A 23,177-nucleotide genomic window follows, 5' to 3' on the forward strand; every position below is an offset into this window, starting at 1 on the left:
CTGGTCCGGTTAGTGTGTCCTTTCTTCCTGGGCGTTCACCTGCGGGTGCTGCCCTCTTTTCTTTTGATCCGGTTAGGATGTATTTTATTTATTTTGTGAGCTCATGACTGTTGTAGTTTTTATGTTGAAAAACATTTGCTACTTTTGGGATTTGATACTTGCGATTTTGTGGTCGCGTTGGACTTCCACCGAAGTTAGACCTAACTTTTTTTTTTAAGACATTGTTTAGGCCTCAGAGCTTACATGTCTACCGTTTGTCTGTTTATTTAGTCTAGCCCTGTCAGGGTTTCGACTTTTTTTTGTGGCCTTGGACATTTCTGTTGCACCCTGTATATCAGGAAGGCCCTGGTTCGGTGCTAATTTCGCTTTTCCTTGAGGTCTTTATCAGACACGTGGTGCCCTCGACAACGGGTTTGTCCCGTTTGGGTACTGAGTTTTCTTACCTCTTGTTTAGAGGTAGTTTTCTTGTTCTACACGTTATAGGAGGCCTTTTTGATCCTCGATGTCAGGCTGGTCCTAGTTTACTCATCAGGGTGGGGATTGTGCTCAGTCCTAGGTGCCCTATCCTTGCATAGCTAGCTGGGTAACCGAGATCGGATCCTGCTATGTCATTACTCTGGAGGTTGCTGAGGTCCTTTGGGTCAGGAGCTTGAGTTTCTTCCCTCCAAAGAGGGGAGGGGGTTCAGATGACTCCATGGAGATCCTCTGTACCTGTTTTTGGGGGTGATTTATTTTCTCCTCTATTGGTACCTCTATTGGATTGTTCTCCTTGATTTCAATACTTGAGTCAGTTCCTCTTCATTATGGTCGAGGTTGATTATGTATCTCTGCCCCTTTACTTGGGGTAGGTCTTCTTGTCACCTGTCTAAGGAAACTCGGTCTTTTGGGCCCATTTTCCTTACGGTTTTCTCTTCTGATCCCATATTTTGGGGGATCCGGGGATTGTTATGGTGTCTTTTACCTGTGTTCGGTTGCCCCTGTTTCGGCGGTTCGGTTTTGATCCGTCACCTGCCAGGAGTTTTGGATGCTCATTTGCTCATCAATTCCTTGAACTGAGGGGCCCCGGAGGTTGATCCATAGTGGATCGTTAGAGACTGTCATATTTTCTCAAACTCGATTTTTTTCTAGATCTGGCTGTGGCTCAGCTCACAAGCAAACAGAGCAGCTAGTACAAAGCCATGGGTTTAGATCCCCGCAGCCCTGTCGAGCAGAATGCCACAGACTTTTAAGAATTTGAGTTCTGTTCTCTTTGAGTTTTCCCTATGTCTTCGGACTTGGTGAGTGTTGACCCGAGAGGTCCATTGGGGCTGACTGTTCAGTCACTGGGATACTCACATGAGGGTTCAGTATTTCAGCACCTGTGGTGCAAGGTCATCTTCTGATGGAATATCCTGGTGGTTGTACCTCAGGGGTTTTTGTTTGGAGCCGGCTCCGAGTTCCGGTTTTTTATCTAGTCCTTGTCGTTGACTTGACATTTTGATTACTCCGTCTTTCCAGATCCCATTGGATTTGGTTCTGAACGACCCAGTTCCAGATTTTTTTTTCCCGGTCATGAGAAATCTCCTGGTTCCTACTGACGGACCTTTTTTTCTCTTCTGGAGAAAATTTTCTAATGGGACGACTGTAGTGCTTGGATGGTATCTATCTACTGTTTTTTACCTTTGATGTCCGTTTGCAGTTGTGCTAGGGAGCTGTTATGTTTCGGTTTTCCTTCCTTGGGGAGGTCCCAGTATTCCGTAGTTATCCACCTGGTTCCCTGGAGGTATTTTTATTCCTCTGTTCAGTGTAGGTTATCTTTCCTGCCTTACATGCAGGATGTCATGGGATTCAGTGCTCCTGGAAGGTTGGCTTTTCATGTGGCATGCCATTCTTATAGTATTGGTCAAGGGTCTCTCTTGTGAGTAACCTTCCCTTTAGGTTCTGAAGGGAGCTGTGGCAAGGTTCTTGGAACCAGAGCTATTTTTTTTTAGATTCCCTTCCTAAGGATTTTGGGGCTGGAGGTCGTGACTGATCTCTGGGCCTGGTGGTCTTGGGAACTTTTGTTCTCCTTGTCCTTTTGGACATTGCCAGTCGCTTCGATGCTGGATCCGTTTGCTCAGAGTAGGGGTCAGGGATCTGACTGCTCTGTTGAGCGTTGACAGCGTATCCTGAGAAGATCATGTGGGCTCCTTCTTTCGGTGGGAGGCTTCGCAGTGAATCCTTCCCTCAGAGGTAGCTGGTCCTTTCGTCTTGGTCAGGGTGCTGTCCTCCCCTTCCCTGTGTTCAGGTGGGAGGGAGTTGTTTTCTGCACTGCTTTCAGAGTCTTCTCTTCAAGTTTTCTAGTTACTTGGTTATCTAGTTTTGGGGGCTTGACGTTCTGTTAGGCCGCCTATCAGATGGAAGCCTGCAGCTTTTGCCTGGAGCGTATACAGATATTTCTATACTGTTTTCTGGTCTACCCCCGGGGGCTTTTTTGCCCTGCGGTTGTTAAGTTACGAGTGCTGAATAGTGTTCTGTGGTATGGTAGCGGGGTTCTACTTTTTGTCCTTCTAGGACTTTGGTTTCGTTCCTTGGGATCCATGCTGGAGGAGGTCTGGTAATTCCTTCCTTCGCTCTGCTCAGTTGGTGGGGTTTTTCTCTCCGAGGCTTTGCCCTATTGCAGCCTTGTAATCCGCTCTGTTGAGTTTTGTTTGGGGCTTTTCTTTGTTTGCCCTAGGGTTTTGTTGCCTCAGGTCCTTTCGGACTTCCTTATCTAATTCCTCCTTCTTCCTTTTCTGGGAGAATGTTGATGTCCCCCTTATCCCTGGTCAGGGGGAGGGTTTAATTTGTGGGCTTCGAGTCAGTGGGACTTTGTCTCCTCAGAGGCTTTTGTGCTCGGTTGAGTCTTATAATTCTGAGTGGTCTCTAGCTAGGACCTTTATGGTTATAACTGATGAGCAGTTATTTGGTCCCCTTCCATTTTTTTGTCCCTTCTGCTTCTGGTGAAGCGTTTTTTTTATCGGGAGTTTGTGTTTGGGCAGGCTGTAGTGCCCTCCAAATGGGCCGCCTTTGTACCTGCCCGTTTTGCATTAAGTGCCCTCTATAGCTTGGGTATTGTTTTCCCAAAAGTAATGAATACAGCCATGGACTCTCCCCGTTTAAGAAGAAAAACTTAAATTATGCTTACCTGATAATTTTCTTTTCTTTTGACGGGGACAGTCCACAGCTCCCCGCCCGTTTTTATTCTATGGGGTGGCCTTTTATTTTCTTTGTTCTTCTGGCAGCATTTTCACCCTGATATTTCTCCTACTATTCCTTGTTCCCTCTGCAGAATGACTGGGGGATGAGGAAAGTGGGGGAGGTATTTAAGCCTTTGACTGGGGTGTCTTTGCCTCCTCCTGGTGGCCAGGTTCTGTATTTCCCAAAAGTAATGAATGCAGCTGTGGACTTTCCCCATCAGAAGAAAGAAAATTATCTGGTAAGCATAATTTAAGGTTTTTGAAAAATCATAAACAGGCTTTATATTATAGTCTTATTGAGTTAAACAGTATATATAGTCCTTTTCATTCATGTAATTGGCAAGAGTCCATAAACTAGTGACGTATGAGATATACAATCCTACCAGGAGGGGCAAAGTTTTTCCAAACCTCAAAATGCCTATAAATACACCCCTCACCACACCCACAATTCAGTTTTACAAACTTTGCCTCCTATGGAGGTGGTGAAGTAAGTTTGTGCTTGATTTTTATGATTTCTTCTGTGATAAGCGCTTCTAAGTATTCTGAAGCCCAATTCCTCTCAGAGTACAGTGTTTGTCAGAGGGATGTGAAGAGAGTATCGCCTATTTGATTTTATGGTTTCCCTTGCGGGAAATCTTTTCAAGGGTTCTCTGTTATCGGTCGTAGGGCTTCATCTTCTACCTCCCTTTTCAGATCGCCGATATACTCTTATATACCATTACCTCTGCTGATAGTTTTCATTACTGGTTTGGCTATCTGCTATATGTGGATGGGTGTCTTTTGGTAAGTATGTATCATTATTTAAGACATTCTCAGCTATGGTTTGGCGCTTTATGTATAAAGTTTAAATATATGTATTTTACCTATATTTACCATGAGTCAGGTCTATGTGTATTTCCCTTTGCAGTCTGGCAGTTTCGTTATGGGAATCATGTTTTAGGAAGTTTGCCTTACCTGGGGTATAGTCTTTTTTTCAATTTGACTTGTTTTTAATTTGAAAAACTTGCAGGCAAATTAGGCTCGCAAAGGCACAAAATGCTGTTATTTATTGCATCATTCTTGGCGTGAGAATATTTTTTGGCTCAAATGTGCGTCTGTAATGACGCAAGTTCGTCATTTCCTGCATCTTAGCTGACGTTAGGTTGTTTGGCGTGAAATTATGTTTGTTATGACCAGGGACAGGCAAGGTGTCCGTACACGGAAACTAGTGTCCGTGACTAGCCCTTGCAGTGTCCACCACAACTTTATTATATCTTTTCTTTCTGATTAAATAATAGGAATAAAAAAAAATATGTAGTGTGAATAAAGTTAGTGGCTTGTCAATAGACTGCTAGCGATATTGGGTGATAAGTTATGGAATAAATAAAGCCTGAGTGATATACTGGGCGTGTATCTGCATCTGTATTATAACACCCACCTCTATACAAAGATACAGTAGTGACACTGGCACATGCGTATAGCCAGTCAAGGGCTGATTATAGGGTCAGTGGTATCTGCATCAGTATAATAACACCCAGCGCTATTTAATGACACAGTAGTGACACTGGCACATGGGTATAGCCAGACAAGGGTTGGTTATAGGGTCAGTAGTATCTGCATCAGTATAATAGCACCCAGCGCTATATAATGACACAGTAGTGACACTGGCGCATGCATATAGCCAGACAAGGGCTGATTATAGGGTCAGTGGTATCTGCATCAGTATAATAACACCAGGCACAATATAATGACACAGAAGTGACACTGGCTCATGAGTAAAGCCAGAGGAGGGTTGGTTATAGGATCAGTGGCATCTGCATCAGTATAATAACACCAAGCACTATAAAATAATGTTTTTAATTTCAAATGTACCTTGGTGTCCTTCACTAAGGTCTGTACTTTGGAAAATGTCCGCCACAACCTTTGTCTGTGCCTATCCCTGGTTATGACGCGAGTTGCATCATTTACGGATGTTTGTTGGCGCCAAAAAATTTCTCAACTTCCTTTTGCGTCGTTCCTTTTGTTTTATTTTACCTTACTTCCTTGCCTTCTTTATGCTCAGAGGGCTATGCTATTTCCTTTTTTTGCCAATTTTAGCATTTGCATTTTTTCCCATTCCTGAAACTGCTATATGTGGAAATAAGATTTAAATGTTATTTTTTATTTTTTACATTTTTCAAGATGTCTCAATCTGATCTGGTCTCAGAAGCTGCTGTAGAAACCATGCTGCCTGAACACAGTTCTACCAAAGCTAAGTGTATCTGTTGTAAGCTAGTGGAGATTATATCTCCAGCTGTAGTGTGTAACAGTTGTCATAATAAGCTTTTGCATGCAGAAAAGGTTTCTATTAGTGCTAGTACAGTCGCTGTTGTTCCTTCAATATCTAAAGTACATGATATCCCTTTTAATATGAAAAATGATATTGCTGATGCGATACAGAAGGCTATGGCTGCTATACCGCCTTCAAATAAATGTAAAAACTGATATATCCTCCTCTGATGAGGATCTCTCTGACTCAGAAGATCCTACTTCAGACATTGACACTGATAAATCATCTTATCTTTTTAAGATTGAGTATATTCGTTCCTTGTTAAAAGAAGTCTTGATAACTTTGGATATTGAGGAGTCTGGTCCTCTTGATAATAAATCCAGTAAACGTTTAAATTCTGTCTATAAACCTCCTGTGTCTACTCCTGAGGTTTTTCCTGTTCCTGATGCTATTTCTGATGTGATTGCTAAGGAATGGTCTAAGCGTGGTACTTCTTTTGTTCCTTCTTCAAGGTTTAAAAAGTTGTATCCTTTGCCAGTGGCTAAATTAGAGTTTTGGGGAAAAGTCCCTAAGGTTGTTGGGGCTATTTTTACTCTTGCTAAACGTACTACTATTCCTATAGAAGATAGAACTTTTTTTAAGGATCCTTTAGATAGAAAAATTGAATCTTATCTAAGGAAAGCTTATTAGGATTCTGGCTATATTCTCAGACCTGCCATTTCTATGGCTGATGTTGCGGCTGCATCAACTTTTTGGTTGGATAGCTTAGCACAACAGGAAAAAGACTCTGATTTGCATAGCATTGTTCGTTTGCTTCAACATGCTAATCATTTTATCTGTGATGCTATTTTTGATATCATCAAGATTAATGTTAAATCTATGTCTTTGGTTATTTTAGCTAGAAGAGCTTTATGGCTCAAATCATGGAATGCTGACATGGTATCTAAATCTAGGTTACTATCCCTATCATTCCAGGGTAATAATTTTTTGGTTCTCAGTTGGATTCTATTATTTCCACTATTACTGGGGGGAAGGGAGTTTTTTTTGCCTCAAGATAAAAAGTCTAAGGACAAATCTAAAGCTTCTAAAATCGTTTTTGTTCCTTTCGTCAGAATAGAAAACAGAAAACCATTTCTTCCCCTAAAGACTCTGGCTCCAATTGGAAGCCATCCTCAAGTTGAAATAAATCCAAGCCTTATAAGAAACCAAAGCCAGCCCCCAAGACTGCATGAAGGTGCGGCTATCAATCCAGTTCTGCTGGTGGGGGTCAGATTGAAATTATTTCAAGACGTTTGGGCAGGTTCCATTCAGAATCATTGGATTCAGAATATTGTCTCTGAGGGGTATCGAATAGGTTTCAGAATAAGACCTCCTGTGAGAAGATTTTTTCTCTCTCACGTTCCAAACAAATCCTGTGAAAGCTCAAGCTTTTCTGAAGTGTGTTTCAGATTTAGAGCTTTCTGGAGTAATTGTACCAGTTCCAATTCTGGAACAGGGTCTGTTTTTTTTTTCCAAATCTATTCATTGTCCCGAAGAAGGAAAATTCTTTCAGACCAGTTCTGGATCTGAAGTTTTTTAATCAATTTGTAAAGGTCCCAACTTTCAAGATGGTGACTATAAGGACTATTCTGCCTTTTGTTCAGCAAGGTCATTATATGTCCTCAATAAACTTACAGGATGCGTATCTTCACATTCCGATTCATCCAGACCACTATCGGTTTCTGAGATTCTCTTTTCTAGTCAAGCATTACCAATTTGTTGCTCTTCCATTTGGGCTAGCAACAGCTCCAAGTATCTTTTTGAAGGTTTTCTGTGCCCTTCTATCTTTAATCAGAGAGCAGGGTATTGCGTTGTTTCTTTATTTGGACAATATCTTGGTACTGGCTCAATCTTTTCATTTAGCAGAATCTCACACAAATCAACTTGTGTTGTTTCTTCAAAGAAATGGTTGGAGGATCAATTTACCAAAGAGTTCCTTGATTTCTTAGACAAAGGTCACCTTTTTAGGTTTCCAGATAGATTCAGTGTCCATGACTCTGTCTTTAACAGACAAGAGACGAATGAAAATGGTTTTTGCGTGTCGAAACCTTCAGTCTCGATCATTCCCTTCAGTGGCTATGTGCATGGAAGTTTTAGGTCTCATGACTGCTGCATCAGACGCGATCCCCTTTGCTCGTTTTCATATGAGACCTCTGCAGGTTTGCATGCTGAATCAATGGTACAGGGATTATACTCGGATATCACAGTTGATATATTTAAATTCCAACATTCAACTGTCTCTGTCCTGGTGGTTGGACCATCATCGGATTCTTCAAGGGGCCTCTTTTGTTTGTCCTTCCTGGACTGTGATTTCAACAGATGCAAGTCTCACAGGTTGGGGAGCTGTCTGGGGGGTCTTTGACAGCACAAGGAGTTTGGAATCCTCAAGAGGCGAGGTTACCAATCAATATTTTAGAACTCTGTGCTATCAGGGCTCTGTAGGCTTGACCTCTATTAAAGAGAGAATCATTCATTTGTTTTCAGACAGACAATATCACAACTGTGGCATATGTCAACCATCAAGGAGGGACTCGCAGTCCTTTAGCGATGAAAGTAGTATCTCGGATACTTTCTTGGGCAGAATCCAACTTCTGTCTAATTTCTGCAATACATATCCCAGGTGTAGACAATTGGGAAGCGGATTATCTCAGTCGTCAGTCTTTACTTCCAGGGGAGTGGTCTCTCCATCCAGATGTATTTTGTCAGATTGTACAGATGTGGGGTCTCCCCAAAATAGATCTGATGGCTTCCCATCTAAACAAGAAGCTTCCCAGGTACATTTCCAGGTCCAGCCATCCTCAGGCAGAGATGGTGGATATGTTAGCAGTTCCTTGGTTTTACCAACCTGCTTGCATTTTTCCGCCTCTAGTTCTTCTTCCAAGGGTGATCTCCAAGATCATATTGGAACAATCGCATGTGTTTCTGATAGCACCAGCATGGCCTCACAGGTTTTGGTATGCAGATTTTGTCCGGGTGTCCAGTTGCCAACCTTGGCAACTTCCTTTAAGGCCAGACCTTCTGTCTCAAGGGCCTTTTTCCATCAGGATTTAAAATCCATAAATTTGAAGGTATGGAAATTGAACGCTTAGTACTTAGTCATAGAGGTTTCTCTGACTCAGTGATTAATACTATGCTAGAGGCTCGTAAGTCTGTTTCAAGGAAGATTTATTATCAGGTTTGGAAAACCTATATTTTATGGTGTTTTTCTCATAAATTTTCTTGGCATTCTTTTAGTATTCCTAGAATTTTACAGTTTCTTCAGGTTGGTTAGGATAAAGGTTTGTCTGCAAGTACATTGAAGGGACAAATCTCTGCTCTTTCTGTTTCATTTCATAGAAATATTGCTAAACTTCTTGATATTCACTGTTTTGTTCAGGCTTTGGTTTGTATCAAGCCTGTCATTAAATCAGTCTCTCCTCCTTTGAGTCTTAATTTGGTTTTGAAGGCTTTGCAGGCTCCTCCTTTTGAGCCTATGCATTCTTTGGATATTAAACTACTTTCTTGGAAAGTGTTATTTCTTTTGGCTATCTCTTCAGCTAGAAGAGTTTCTGAATTGTCTGCTCTCTCTTGTGTGTCTCCTTTTCTGATTTTCCATCAGGATAAGGCTGATTTGCGGACTTCGTTTAAATTTCTTCCTAAGGTTGTAAATTCTAAAAACATTAGTAGAGAAATTGTTGTTCCTTCCTTGTGTCCTAATCCCAAGAATACTCTTGAAAGATCTTTACATTCTTTGGATGTTATAAGAGCTTTGAAATATTATGTTGAAGCTACTAAAGATTTCAGGAAGACTTCTAGTCTATTTGTTGTTTTTTTCTGGTCCTAGGAAAGGTCAGAAAGCCTATGCCATTTCTTTGGCATCTTGGTTAAAGCTTTAGATTCACAATTATTATTTGGAGGCGGGACAGTCTCCGCCTCAGAGATTTACATTTTTTTCTACTAGATCAGTCGCCAATTCTTGGGCTTTTAAGAATGAAGCTTTGGTTGATCAGATTTGCAAAGCAGCAACTTGGTCTTCTTTGCATACATTTTCTAAATTTTACCATTTTGATGTATTTGCTTCTTCTGAAGCAGTCTTTGGTAGAAAAGTTCTTCAGTCAGCTGTCTCAGTTTGATTCTTCTGCTTATGATTTAATTTTTTTTTTTTTCTTGAATTTTATGTGAAATTTATGAGAGAGACTTATTTTTTTGTGGATTTAATTTTTTTCAGCAGAAGTAGCTGTTTTTATTTTATCTCACCCTTTCTAGTGACTGTTCTGTTGTCTCCCACATCTTGGGTATTTCTATTTTATCCCATACGTCACTAGCTCATGGACTCTTGCAAATTACATGAAAGAAACATAATTTATGTAAGAACTTACCTGATAAATTCATTTCTTTCATATTGGCGTCCATGAGGCCCACCTTTTTTATGGTGGTTATGATTTTTGTATAAAAAGCACAATTTTATTTCCAGTTCCTCTTTTTGTATGCTTTTTTACTCCTTATTTTTTCACCCCACTACTTGGCTATTCATTAAACTGAATTGTGGGTGTGGTGAGGGGTGTATTTATAGGCATTTTGAGGTTTGGGAAACTTTGCCCCTCCTGGTAGGATTGTATATCCCATACGTCACTAGCTCATGGACTCTTGCCAATATGAAATTAATTTATCAGGTAAGTTCTTACATAAATTATGTTATTGTATGAGTAGGTTTTTTTGTTTATTTGTTTTTATTGAGTTATCTATTGATGTAAAATTTGCCTTTAAATAGATTGCCTTTAAGGAGGCTGACAAAGAGTTAATGATGCACTTGCCCTAGAGCGCCATCTTGTGGTCTAAGAGTATAAATTGGTGTAAATTCAGTTGTATGATTGCATGAATAAGGGTGTATACCTAAAACATTATTCCCATAACGAAACTGCCAGACTGCAAAGGGAAATACACATAGACCTGACTCATGGTAAATATAGGTAAAATACATATATTTAAACTTTATAAATAAAGCGCCAAACCATAGCTGAGAATGTCTTAAATAATGATACATACTTACCAAAAAAGACAGCCATCCACATATAGCAGATAGCCAAACCAGTAATGAAAACTATCAGCAGAGGTAATGGTATATAAGAGTATATCGTCGATCTGAAAAGGGAGGTAGAAGATGAAGCCCTACGACCGATAACAGAGAACCCTTGAAAAGATTTCCCACAAGGGAAACCATAAAATCAAATAGGCGATACTCTCTTCACATCCCTCTGACAAACACTGTACTCTGAGAGGAATTGGGCTTCAGAATGCTTAGAAGCGCTTATCACAGAAGAAATCATAAAAATCAAGCACAAACTTACTTCACCACCTCCATAGGAGGCAGAGTTTGTAGAAACTGAATTATGGGTGTGGCGAGGGGTGTATTTATGGGCATTTTGAGGTTTGGGAAACTTTGCCCCTCCTGGTAGGATTGTATATCCCATACGTCACTAGCTCATGGACTCTTGCCAATATGAAATTAATTTATCAGGTAAGTTCTTACATAAATTATGTTATTGTATGAGTAGGTTTTTTGTTTATTTGTTTTTATTGAGTTATCTATTGATGTAAAATTTGCCTTTAAATAGATTGCCTTTAAGGAGGCTGACAAAGAGTTAATGATGCACTTGCCCTAGATCGCCATCTTGTGGGCTAAGAGTATAAATTGGTGTAAATTCATTTCTATGATAGCATGAATAAGGGTGTATACCCGAAACGTTGCTGCTACATTTGTTTGTGCTGTAACCTGAAATAAAAGAATATTTGCTGCCACTTTCTTCTGTTTTTTGTGTTTCTATCTGGGGCAGTGAGTGGCTCCCCTTAGTGGCTTGCAAACCCCTTGGAGTGCCAGACTGACTTCTTTGAACTTTAAGGAATGTTTCCAACACCTTGTTGAATCTATGCCACAAATTAAGTCAGTTCTGAATGCAAAAGGGTGTTCATCCTGGTACTAGCAAGGTGTACCTAATAAAGTGGCCAATGAGTGTGTGTGTGTGTGTATATATATATATATCAATTATTAGTCAAATAATGTACTATACTTTGATCAAACAACTTATTATTCAAAAATTATACATTCATGTAGTGTCTTAAACAATATAATACACAAACAAACTCCATAGCTCCAAGTTAATTTTGCGCTTACTTGTACGCATTAATGCACTTTTTATGAGTTCTTAATCGTCCCAGTTAAGAGGCGGTGTAGAAACTTACAATCTGTTTCCATGAAGAACAGGTCTTATTGCTGATGGCACATTGAGATAAGCTTTTTAGCCTTTAGATTTCTTTATAAAAACTCTCAATTTTTGTCAAACCGAATTGGCAGTAGTGAAGATGACTAGCTGGTTCACACCAAACCCAGGGAACAGCAACTGTAATTTTTACTGTTCACCCATTAGTTAAGGCCTACATAGCATGGAGATCTTGGGCCCTTTAAAAGTGCTACATCTCAAGATGGCAACCAAAATAAGTCTTTGTGATTGATATTCTCTGAGATTTTAAAATTACTGTCTATAAAAGTGACAAAACGTGTGCGGTAAATGAGTACAACTGAAATCTTTGTCATTATTAGCATTAAAAGGCACAAAATAATAATGAGAATTTGAAAAACAGAATTTAACGGTTTCTTTATTTTTTGATTGCTGATTTACTTGAATCATAGCCCTCCATTACCGAAACAGAAATAGTTTTCAACCAGAGGTAAATAAGCCAAAAATTAATAAACCAATATTCTTTCTGTTTATACAGATTTTGAGGAAGAGGACAGTACAGTGTTTTCAGATTATGGGGGGACTGACACTGATGAAGATGTTATGAATACCTCAATCTCTGATAGTTCAGAAAAATCCTCTTCACCAAAAAAAAAGGTAAAATATTTTTTCTAATGATTGAGTGATGATTTGATACTGAGTATTGATTCGGATACACGTGTATTCTGCACACTGGATGAGGCAGAGAATGATAGCTATTAATCCTGGTCAGACTAGCCAGATCAGCAACACTACAGCCCATAAACAAACTTGTAGGGAGAAGCTGAAAACTAGTCGAATACAGACCACAGTCAGCAACAATCAGTGCCGGCTTAGCGTTAAAGGAGCAGTTAAGTCAAAATTTAACTTTCATTATTCAAATATCATTCAGTTTTAAACAACTTTCCAGTTTACTTCTGTTATCAAATTTGCTTTATTCTCTTGGTATCCTTAGTTAAATAGTAATTTCATGAGCAGCAGTGCATATTGGGAACTAGCTAAACACATATTTTAGCCAATTACAGGATGCATATATGTGCAGCCAACAATCACAAGCTTGCTCCCAGTAGTGCCCTGCTGCTCTTGAGCCTACCTAGGTATGCTATTCAACAAAAGATACCAAGAGAACAAAGTAATTTTAATAATAGAAGTTGTTTAAAATTGTATACTGTCTGTATGGTGACAGTTTAATTTTGACTTCACTGTCCCTTTAAATTTAGTAGCCCAGTGAGTATTAATATGATTATAGAACAAAGTGCATGTCAATAAGATGGGTACAACAGTTCTTTATTTGTTCACTCTGAGGTGCTGCCTGGGAATGTTCACAGTTCCTTTGACTAAAAATAATGAACAATTTAAATGCAGATAGCCCAATCAAGAACTTCACTTATTACTAGAATCCTCACAACAGCCTAGATTCAATAAAACTGTCAGCACACTGTAGTCTCTTTTGAAGAGAATACCTAGGTAACTAACGTGCACGTGTCTGGAGAACTATATAACAATAGTTTTGAAAGAATGTTTTTTAATACTAGATGGCAAGCAGTACTCACAACGTATAACATTGTTATAAGCATCCTTGGAAAACTGCTGCCGTGTAGTGCACCAGACACGTGCACACTCCTGAGGTCACCTACCTGCTTTTCAGCAAAATAATACCAATAGAACAAAGTAAATTTGATATTTAAGTAAATTAGAAACTTTGTTAAAATTGTACACTATTAATTAATAATGAAAGACAGAATTTGTGTTTCCTGTCCCTTTATGTGTCAGGACAGCAAATTTTAAAACAGGAAGACCTAAGGCATTTCTACCAGGGTTGCACTTTTGAGCTGCCTTGTCATTGATTGATTGTGTGTTCTTGGGACATGATCCGCTATATCCACCGCACATCAATAAATGCTGACAGCATACGCTGTTGGCATTTATCATTGCATCAGCAGATTCGCCAGCCAGCAGGGGGTGTTAATCAACCCAATCGTATTGGATCGGGTTGATTTTCGGCGATGTCTGTCCGCCGCCTCAGAGCAGACGGACAGGTTATGGAGCAGCGGCCTTTAGAACGCTGCTTCATAACTTGTGTTTCTGGCGAGTCTGAAGGCTCGCCAGAAACACGAGGCATCAAGCTTGATAAATAGACCCCCAAAAGAAGTTTGTAGTAAGAATTGTAGAATGTACATGCAGAATGACCTTTTTGTTTGTATCATTCCCCAAGGTTCTACCTTTTCTTTTCTGTTTAGCAGGGCTCTTGCGACCACCCCTGAGATTGCAGGTTTTTTTACTAAATTGCTGTGGGGCTCTATAGCTGACAAGAAATATACACAGTAAGGGATAGATTAAAAGTGGAGCACAAACGATTTCACGACGGTTTTCGCGTTTGTTTGCATTCCGTTTAAATTACAAGTTGATTTACGCTGGAATGCTTACCGCGATCTCAGAGCTGTGGTTAACTGTTTTCCAAAAATAAAAAGTTTCACAAAACACATCAAAATTACATTACAAAGTACACTCATAATAACATTGTCTTATAAAAATTGTTTGCACACAAACGTTATAGGGGCTTAATGAGATCTTGGGTGTTAGAAGAAAAAAAATGCCGGCAAAGGGCTTTAACATAGAGATACATAAATTAATATAATAAATGAGATAATATTGGCACCCCTGCATTTCTGTCAGATAATGCACCACTTTGCCCAGAAAATTTTGAGTCCTGCGTGTAATGTGTCAGAGTTTGCGAAAGAAGAAGAGTGGTCCAAAATTCCAGTAGAGAGGTGTAAGAAATTTATTGATTGTTACAGAAAGCAATTGATCCCAAGGGGTGTGCTACCAAATATGAAATTGAGGGTCCATTTTTTGAGTTTTTAGTGGAATGTGTTAGATTTGGCTTTTTTTTTCTCCATACAAACAAGAGAAATAAACATAAAAATGCCTAAACATTTGTAATTGCAAAGATTTTCTGGGCAAAGTGTTGCATTATCTGACAGAAATGCAGGGGTGCCAATATTTTTGGCCATGCCTGTTATATATATATATATATATATTTTTATATATATATATATATATATATATATATATATATATATATATATAGTTATAAATATATATTTGTTTAAAAAACATCAGATATATGTAGAAATATTTATTTATGAATAAATAGAACATATTCTGTTACATAAATAACATTGGAATATGAAATATTAATATTTTTATGTCTATGAGGGAATGCATAAACGCGATTGCGATTTTGGACTTTTTGCACAAATTGGGTTACCACTGGAGAACTGTTTACTTTCAAGTTGTAATACCAGCGCAACCTGACTAGCGCAAAAATGGAAATCCAATGGGATTTTTTTGCAATAGCGAAAACGCAAAATACCGCAAAATAGGTTGGGTGAACCTCCTACAGCTTTTCAGAAGAAAACAAACCTGCAGGCTTGGGGTAGCCAAGAGCCCTGCTGGAAAGGGGGAGAAAGGTACATTTTTACATTAAACCAGTGATTCTGCTACTTATGTAAAGATATTAACTATCGCCTAGATTTAGAGTTTTGCGTTAGAAGGGGTGCGTTAGCTATGCGTGCTTTTTTCTGGCCGCACCTTTTAAATACCGCTGGTATTTAGAGTTCACAGAAGGGCTGCGTTAGGCTCCAAAAAAGGAGCGTAGAGCATATTTACCGCAACTGCAACTCTCAATACCAGCGGTGCTTACGGACGCGGCCAGCTTCAAAAACGTGCTCGTGCACGATTCCCCCATAGGAAACAATGGGGCAGTTTGAGCTGAAAAAAAACCTAACACCTGCAAAAAAGCAGCGTTCAGCTCCTAACGCAGCCCCATTGTTTCCTATGGGGAAACACTTCCTACGTCTGCACCTAACACTCTAACATGTACCCCGAGTCTAAACACCCCTAACCTTACACTTATTAACCCCTAATCTGCCGCCGCCGCTGCTATCGCTGACCCCTGCATTTTATTATTAACCCCTAATCTGCCGCTCTGTACACCGCTGCAACCTACGTTATCCCTATGTACCCCTAATCTGCTGCCCCTAACACCGCCGACCCCTATATTATATTTATTAACCCCTAATCTGCCCTCCACAACGTCGCCGCCAGCTACCTACAATAATTAACCCCTAATCTGCCGACCGCACCTCACCGCTACTATAATAAAGTTATTAACCCCTAATCCGCCTCACTCCCGCCTCAATAACCCTATAAGAAATAGTATTAACCCCTAATCTGCCTTCCCTAACATCGCCGACACCTAACTTCAATTATTAACCCCTAATCTGCCGACCGGATCTCGCCGCTACTCTAATAAATGGATTAACCCCTAAAGCTAAGTCTAACCCTAACACTAACACCCCCCTAAGTTAAATATAATTTAAATCTAACAAAATAAATTAACTCTTATTAAATAAATTATTCCTATTTAAAGCTAAATACTTACCTGTAAAATAAACCCTAATATAGCTACAATATAACTAATAATTATATTGTAGCTATTTTAGGATTAATATTTATTTTACAGGCAACTTTGTATTTATTTTAACCAGGTACAATAGCTATTAAATAGTTAAGAACTATTTAATAGCTAAAATAGTTAAAATAATTACAAAATTACCTGTAAAATAAATCCTAACCTAAGTTACAATTAAACCTAACACTACACTATCAATAAATTAATTAAATACAATACCTACAAATAACTACAATTAAATAAACTAACTAAAGTACAAAAAATAAAAAAGAACTAAGTTACAAAAAATAAAAAAATATTTACAAACATTAGAAAAATATTACAACAATTTTAAACTAATTACACCTACTCTAAGCCCCCTAATAAAATAACAAAGACCCCCAAAATAAAAAAATGCCCTACCCTATTCTAAATTAAAAAAGTTCAAAGCTCTTTTCTCCAACATTGGTGTGTCCGGTCCACGGCGTCATCCTTACTTGTGGGATATTCTCTTCCCCAACAGGAAATGGCAAAGAGTCCCAGCAAAGCTGGTCACATGATCCCTCCTAGGCTCCGCCCACCCCAGTCATTCTCTTTGCCGTTGCACAGGCAACATCTCCACGGAGATGGTTAAGAGTTTTTTGGTGTTTAAATGTAGTTTTATTCTTCTATCAAGTGTTTGTTATTTTAAAATAGTGCTGGTATGTACTATTTACTCTGAAACAGAAAAGGATGAAGATTTCTGTTTGTAAGAGGAAGATGATTTTAGCACAGTAACTAAAATCGATTGCTGTTTCCACACAGGACTGTTGAGATGAAGTAACTTCAGTTGGGGGAAACAGTTAGCAGTCTTTTCTGCTTAAGGTATGACTAGCCATATTTCTAACAAGACCATGTAATGCTGGAAGGCTGTCATTTCCCCTCATGGGGACCGGTAAGCCATTTTCTTAGTTAAACATAAAAGAATAAAGGGCTTCAAAAAGGGCTTAAAAACTGGTAGACATTTTTCTGGGCTAAAACAATTGCTTTACTAGGCATATTATGCAGATTCTAACTAATTATTGGTATTATAATCTTGGGGAATGTTTAGAAAAACGGCAGGCACTGTGTTGGACACCTTTTTCAGATGGGGGCCTTTCTAGTTATAGACAGAGCCTCATTCTGGGACTGTATAGGGGTTAAATGTAAAAACGGCTCCGGTTCCGTTAATTTAAGGGTTAAAGCTCTGAAATTTGGTGTGCAATACTTTTAATGCTTTAAGACACTGTGGTGAAATTTTGGTGAATTTTGAACAATTCCTTCATACTTTTTCACATATTCAGTAATAAAGTGTTTTCAGTTTGAAATTTAAAGTGACAGTAACGGTTTTATTTTAAAACGTTTTTTGTGCTTTGTTGACAAGTTTAAGCCTGTTTAACATGTCTGTACCATCAGATAAGCTATGTTCTATATGTATGAAAGCCAATGTGTCTCCCCATTTAAATTTATGTGATAATTGTGCCATAGTGTCCAAACAAAGTAAGGACAGTACTGCCACAAATAATGATATTGCCCAAGATGATTCCTCAAATGAGGGGAGTAAACATGATACTACATCATCCCCTACTGTGTCTACACCAGTTATGCCCACACAGGAGGCCCCTAGTACATCTAGTGCGCCAATACTTATTACCATGCAACAATTAACGGCTGTAATGGATAACTCCATAGCAAATCTTTTATCCAAAATGCCTACTTATCAGAGAAAGCGCGATTGCTCTGTTTTAAACACTGAAGAGCAAGAGGACGCTGATGATAACTATTCTGACATACCCTCACACCAATCTCAAGGGGCCATGAGGGAGGTTTTGTCTGATGGAGAAATTTCAGATTCAGGAAAAATTTCTCATCAAGCTGAACCTGATGTTGTGACATTTAAATTTAAATTAGAACATCTCCGCGCACTGCTTAAGGAGGTGTTATCTACTCTGGATGATTGTGACAATTTGGTCATTCCAGAGAAATTATGTAAGATGGACAAGTTCCTAGAAATTCCGGTGCCCCCCGACGCTTTTCCTATACCCAAGCGGGTGGCGGACATAGTAAATAAAGAGTGGGAAAGGCCCGGCATACCTTTTGTTCCCCCCCCTATATTTAAGAAATTATTTTCTATAGTCGACCCCAGAAAGGACTTATGGCAGACAGTCCCCAAGGTCGAGGGGGCGGTTTCTACTCTAAACAAACGCACTACTATTCCTATCGAAGATAGTTGTGCTTTCAAAGATCCTATGGATAAGAAATTAGAGGGTTTGCTTAAAAAGATTTTTGTACAGCAAGGTTACCTTCTACAACCAATTTCTCCAACATTGGTGTGTCCGGTCCACGGCGTCATCCTTACTTGTGGGATATTCTCTTCCCCAACAGGAAATGGCAAAGAGTCCCAGCAAAGCTGGTCACATGATCCCTCCTAGGCTCCGCCCACCCCAGTCATTCTCTTTGCCGTTGCACAGGCAACATCTCCACGGAGATGGTTAAGTGGTGAAATTTTGGTGAATTTTGAACAATTCCTTCATACTTTTTCACATATTCAGTAATAAAGTGTTTTCAGTTTGAAATTTAAAGTGACAGTAACGGTTTTATTTTAAAACGTTTTTTGTGCTTTGTTGACAAGTTTAAGCCTGTTTAACATGTCTGTACCATCAAATAAGCTATGTTCTATATGTATGAAAGCCAATGTGTCTCCCCATTTAAATTTATGTGATAATTGTGCCATAGTGTCCAAACAAAGTAAGGACAGTAATGCCACAGATAATGATATTGCCCAAGATGATTCCTCAAATGAGGGGAGTAAACATGATACTACATCATCCCCTACTGTGTCTACACCAGTTATGCCCACACAGGAGGCCCCTAGTACATCTAGTGCGCCAATACTTATTACCATGCAACAATTAACGGCTGTAATGGATAACTCTATAGCAAATCTTTTATCCAAAATGCCTACTTATCAGAGAAAGCGCGATTGCTCTGTTTTAAACACTGAAGAGCAAGAGGACGCTGATGATAATTGTTCTGTCATACCCTCACACCAATCTGAAGGGGCCATGAGGGAGGTTTTGTCTGAGGGAGAAATTTCAGATTCAGGAAAGATTTCTCATCAAGCTGAACCTGATGTTGTGACATTTAAATTTAAATTAGAACATCTCCGCACACTGCTTAAGGAGGTATTATCTACTCTGGATGATTGTGACAATTTGGTCATTCCAGAGAAGTTATGTAAGATGGACAAGTTCTTAGAGGTTCCGGTGCCCCCCGACGCTTTTCCTATACCCAAGCGGGTGGCGGACATAGTAAATAAAGAGTGGGAAAGGCCCGGCATACCTTTTGTCCCCCCCCCTATATTTAAGAAATTATTTCCTATAGTCGACCCCAGAAAGGACTTATGGCAGACAGTCCCCAAGGTCGAGGGGGCGGTTTCTACTCTAAACAAACGCACTACTATTCCTATCGAAGATAGTTGTGCTTTCAAAGATCCTATGGATAAAAAATTAGAGGGTTTGCTTAAAAAGATTTTTGTTCAGCAAGGTTACCTTCTACAACCAATTTCATGCATTGTTCCTGTCACTACGGCAGCGTGTTTCTGGTTCGAGGAACTAGAAAAGTCGCTCAATAAAGAATCTTCGTATGAGGAGGTTATGGACAGAGTTCAAGCACTTAAATTGGCTAACTCTTTTATTTTAGATGCCGCTTTGCAATTAGCTAGATTAGCGGCGAGAAATTCAGGGTTTGCTATCGTGGCGCGCAGAGCGCTTTGGCTAAAGTCTTGGTCAGCGGATGTGTCTTCCAAGACAAAATTGCTTAACATTCCTTTCAAGGGTAAAACATTATTTGGACCTGATTTGAAAGAGATTATTTCAGACATCACTGGGGGAAAGGGCCACACCCTCCCACAGGATAGGTCTTTTAAGGCTAAAAATAAGCCTAATTTTCGTCCCTTTCGCAGAAACGGACCAGCCTCTAATTCTACATCCTCTAAGCAAGAGGGTAATACTTCACAACCCAAACCAGCCTGGAAACCAATGCAAGGCTGGAACAAGGGTAAGCAGGCCAAGAAGCCTACCACTGCTACCAAAACAGCATGAAGGGATAGCCCCCGATCCGGGACCGGATCTGGTGGGGGGCAGACTTTCTCTCTTTGCTCAGGCTTGGGCAAGAGATGTTCAGGATCCTTGGGCGCTAGAAATAGTTTCTCAAGGTTATCTCCTGGAATTCAAGGAACTACCCCCAAGGGGAAGGTTCCACAGGTCTCAATTATCTTCAAACCAAATAAAAAGACAGGCATTTTTACATTGTGTAGAAGACCTGTTAAAGATGGGAGTGATTCATCCAGTTCCAATAAGAGAACAAGGGATGGGTTTTTATTCCAACCTGTTCATAGTTCCCAAAAAAGAGGGAACATTCAGACCAATTTTGGATCTCAAGATCCTAAACAAATTTCTCAGGGTACCATCGTTCAAAATGGAAACTATTCGAACGATCCTACCTACTATCCAGGAAAATCAATTTATGACTACCGTGGATTTAAAGGATGCGTACCTACATATTCCTATCCACAAGGAACATCATCAGTTCCTAAGGTTCGCTTTTCTGGACAAGCATTACCAGTTTGTGGCACTTCCATTCGGATTAGCCACTGCTCCAAGGATTTTCACAAAGGTACTAGGGTCCCTTCTAGCGGTTCTAAGACCAAGGGGCATTGCAGTAGTACCTTACTTGGACGACATCCTGATTCAAGCGTCGTCTCTGTCAAAAGCAAAGGCTCATACGGACATCGTCCTAGCCTTTCTCAGATCTCACGGATGGAAGGTGAACAAAGAAAAAAGTTCTCTGTCCCCGTCAACAAGAGTTCCCTTCTTGGGAACAATAATAGATTCCTTAGAAATGAGGATTTTTCTGACAGAGGTCAGAAAATCAAAACTTCTAAGCTCTTGTCAAGTACTTCATTCTGTTCCTCGTCCTTCCATAGCGCAGTGCATGGAAGTAATAGGATTGATGGTTGCAACAATGGACATAGTTCCTTTTGCACAAATTCATCTAAGACCATTACAACTGTGCATGCTCAGACAGTGGAATGGGGATTATACAGACTTGTCTCCGACGATTCAAGTAGATCAAAAGACCAGAGATTCACTCCGTTGGTGGCTGACCCTGGACAATCTGTCACAGGGAATGAGCTTCCGCAGACTAGAGTGGGTCATTGTCACGACCGACGCCAGCCTAGTGGGCTGGGGCGCGGTCTGGGAATCCCTGAAAGCTCAGGGTCTATGGTCTCGGGAAGAGTCTCTTCTCCCGATAAACATTCTGGAACTGAGAGCGATATTCAATGCTCTCAGAGCTTGGCCTCAACTAGCAAAGGCCAAATTCATAAGGTTTCAGTCAGACAACATGACGACCGTTGCATATATCAATCATCAGGGGGGAACAAGGACTTCCCTGGCGATGAAAGAAGTGACCAAAATAATTCAATGGGCGGAGGATCACTCCTGCCACTTGTCTGCGATCCACATCCCAGGAGTGGAAAATTGGGAAGCGGATTTTCTGAGTCGTCAGACATTCCATCCGGGGGAGTGGGAACTCCATCCGGAAATCTTTGCCCAAATAACTCAATTATGGGGCATTCCAGACATGGATCTGATGGCGTCTCGTCAGAACTTCAAGGTTCCTTGCTACGGGTCCAGATCCAGGGATCCCAAGGCGACCCTAGTAGATGCACTAGTAGCACCTTGGACCTTCAACCTAGCTTATATATTCCCACCGTTTCCTCTCATCCCCAGGCTGGTAGCCAGGATCAATCAGGAGAGGGCCTCGGTGATCTTGATAGCTCCTGCGTGGCCACGCAGGACTTGGTATGCAGACCTGGTGAATATGTCATCGGCTCCACCATGGAAGCTACCTTTGAGACAGGACCTTCTTGTTCAGGGTCCATTCGAACATCCGAATCTGGTTTCCCTCCAACTGACGGCTTGGAGATTGAACGCTTGATTTTATCAAAGCGTGGGTTTTCAGATTCTGTAATAGATACTCTGATTCAGGCTAGAAAGCCTGTAACTAGAAAAATTTACCATAAAATATGGAAAAAATATATCTGTTGGTGTGAATCTAAAGGATTCCCATGGAACAAGATAAAAATTCCTAAGATTCTATCCTTTCTACAAGAAGGTTTGGAGAAAGGATTATCTGCAAGTTCTCTGAAGGGACAGATCTCTGCTTTATCTGTTTTACTTCACAAAAGACTGGCAGCTGTGCCAGATGTTCAAGCATTTGTTCAGGCTCTGGTTAGGATCAAGCCTGTTTACAGACCTTTGACTCCTCCCTGGAGTCTAAATCTAGTTCTTTCAGTTCTTCAAGGGGTTCCGTTTGAACCCTTACATTCCGTAGATATTAAGTTATTATCTTGGAAAGTTTTGTTTTTGGTTGCAATTTCTTCTGCTAGAAGAGTTTCAGAGTTATCTGCTCTGCAGTGTTCTCCGCCCTATCTGGTGTTCCATGCAGATAAGGTGGTTTTGCGTACTAAGCCTGGTTTTCTTCTGAAAGTTGTTTCCAACAAAAATATTAACCAGGAGATAGTTGTACCTTCTTTGTGTCCGAATCCAGTTTCAAAGAAGGAACGTTTGTTACACAATTTGGACGTAGTCCATGCTCTAAAATTCTATTTAGAGGCTACTAAAGATTTCAGACAAACATCTTCCTTGTTTGTTGTTTATTCTGGTAAAAGGAGAGGTCAAAAAGCGACTTCTACCTCTCTTTCCTTTTGGCTTAAAAGCATTATCCGATTGGCTTATGAGACTGCCGGACGGCAGCCTCCTGAAAGAATCACAGCTCACTCCACTAGGGCTGTGGCTTCCACATGGGCCTTCAAGAACGAGGCTTCTGTTGACCAGATATGTAAGGCAGCGACTTGGTCTTCACTGCAAACTTTTGCCAAATTTTACAAATTTGATACT

The 23,177-nt window shown here is 40.1% G+C and overlaps 1 protein-coding gene across 2 annotated transcripts in view; it reads left to right on the forward strand.

The window, feature by feature from the left end:
* PHF11 (PHD finger protein 11) overlaps positions 1–23,177 on the forward strand; it is a 589,089-nt gene that overhangs the window by 231,275 nt on the left and 334,637 nt on the right. For both annotated transcript variants that reach the window (XM_053708365.1, XM_053708366.1), the window contains exon 5: positions 12,238–12,356. In XM_053708365.1, coding sequence (XP_053564340.1) covers positions 12,238–12,356 — 119 coding nt within the window. The remainder of the gene's footprint in view (positions 1–12,237; positions 12,357–23,177) is intronic.

This window comes from Bombina bombina, chromosome 3 (assembly GCF_027579735.1).
Source record: "Bombina bombina isolate aBomBom1 chromosome 3, aBomBom1.pri, whole genome shotgun sequence".
In the NCBI taxonomy this organism is placed as follows: domain Eukaryota; kingdom Metazoa; phylum Chordata; class Amphibia; order Anura; family Bombinatoridae; genus Bombina; species Bombina bombina.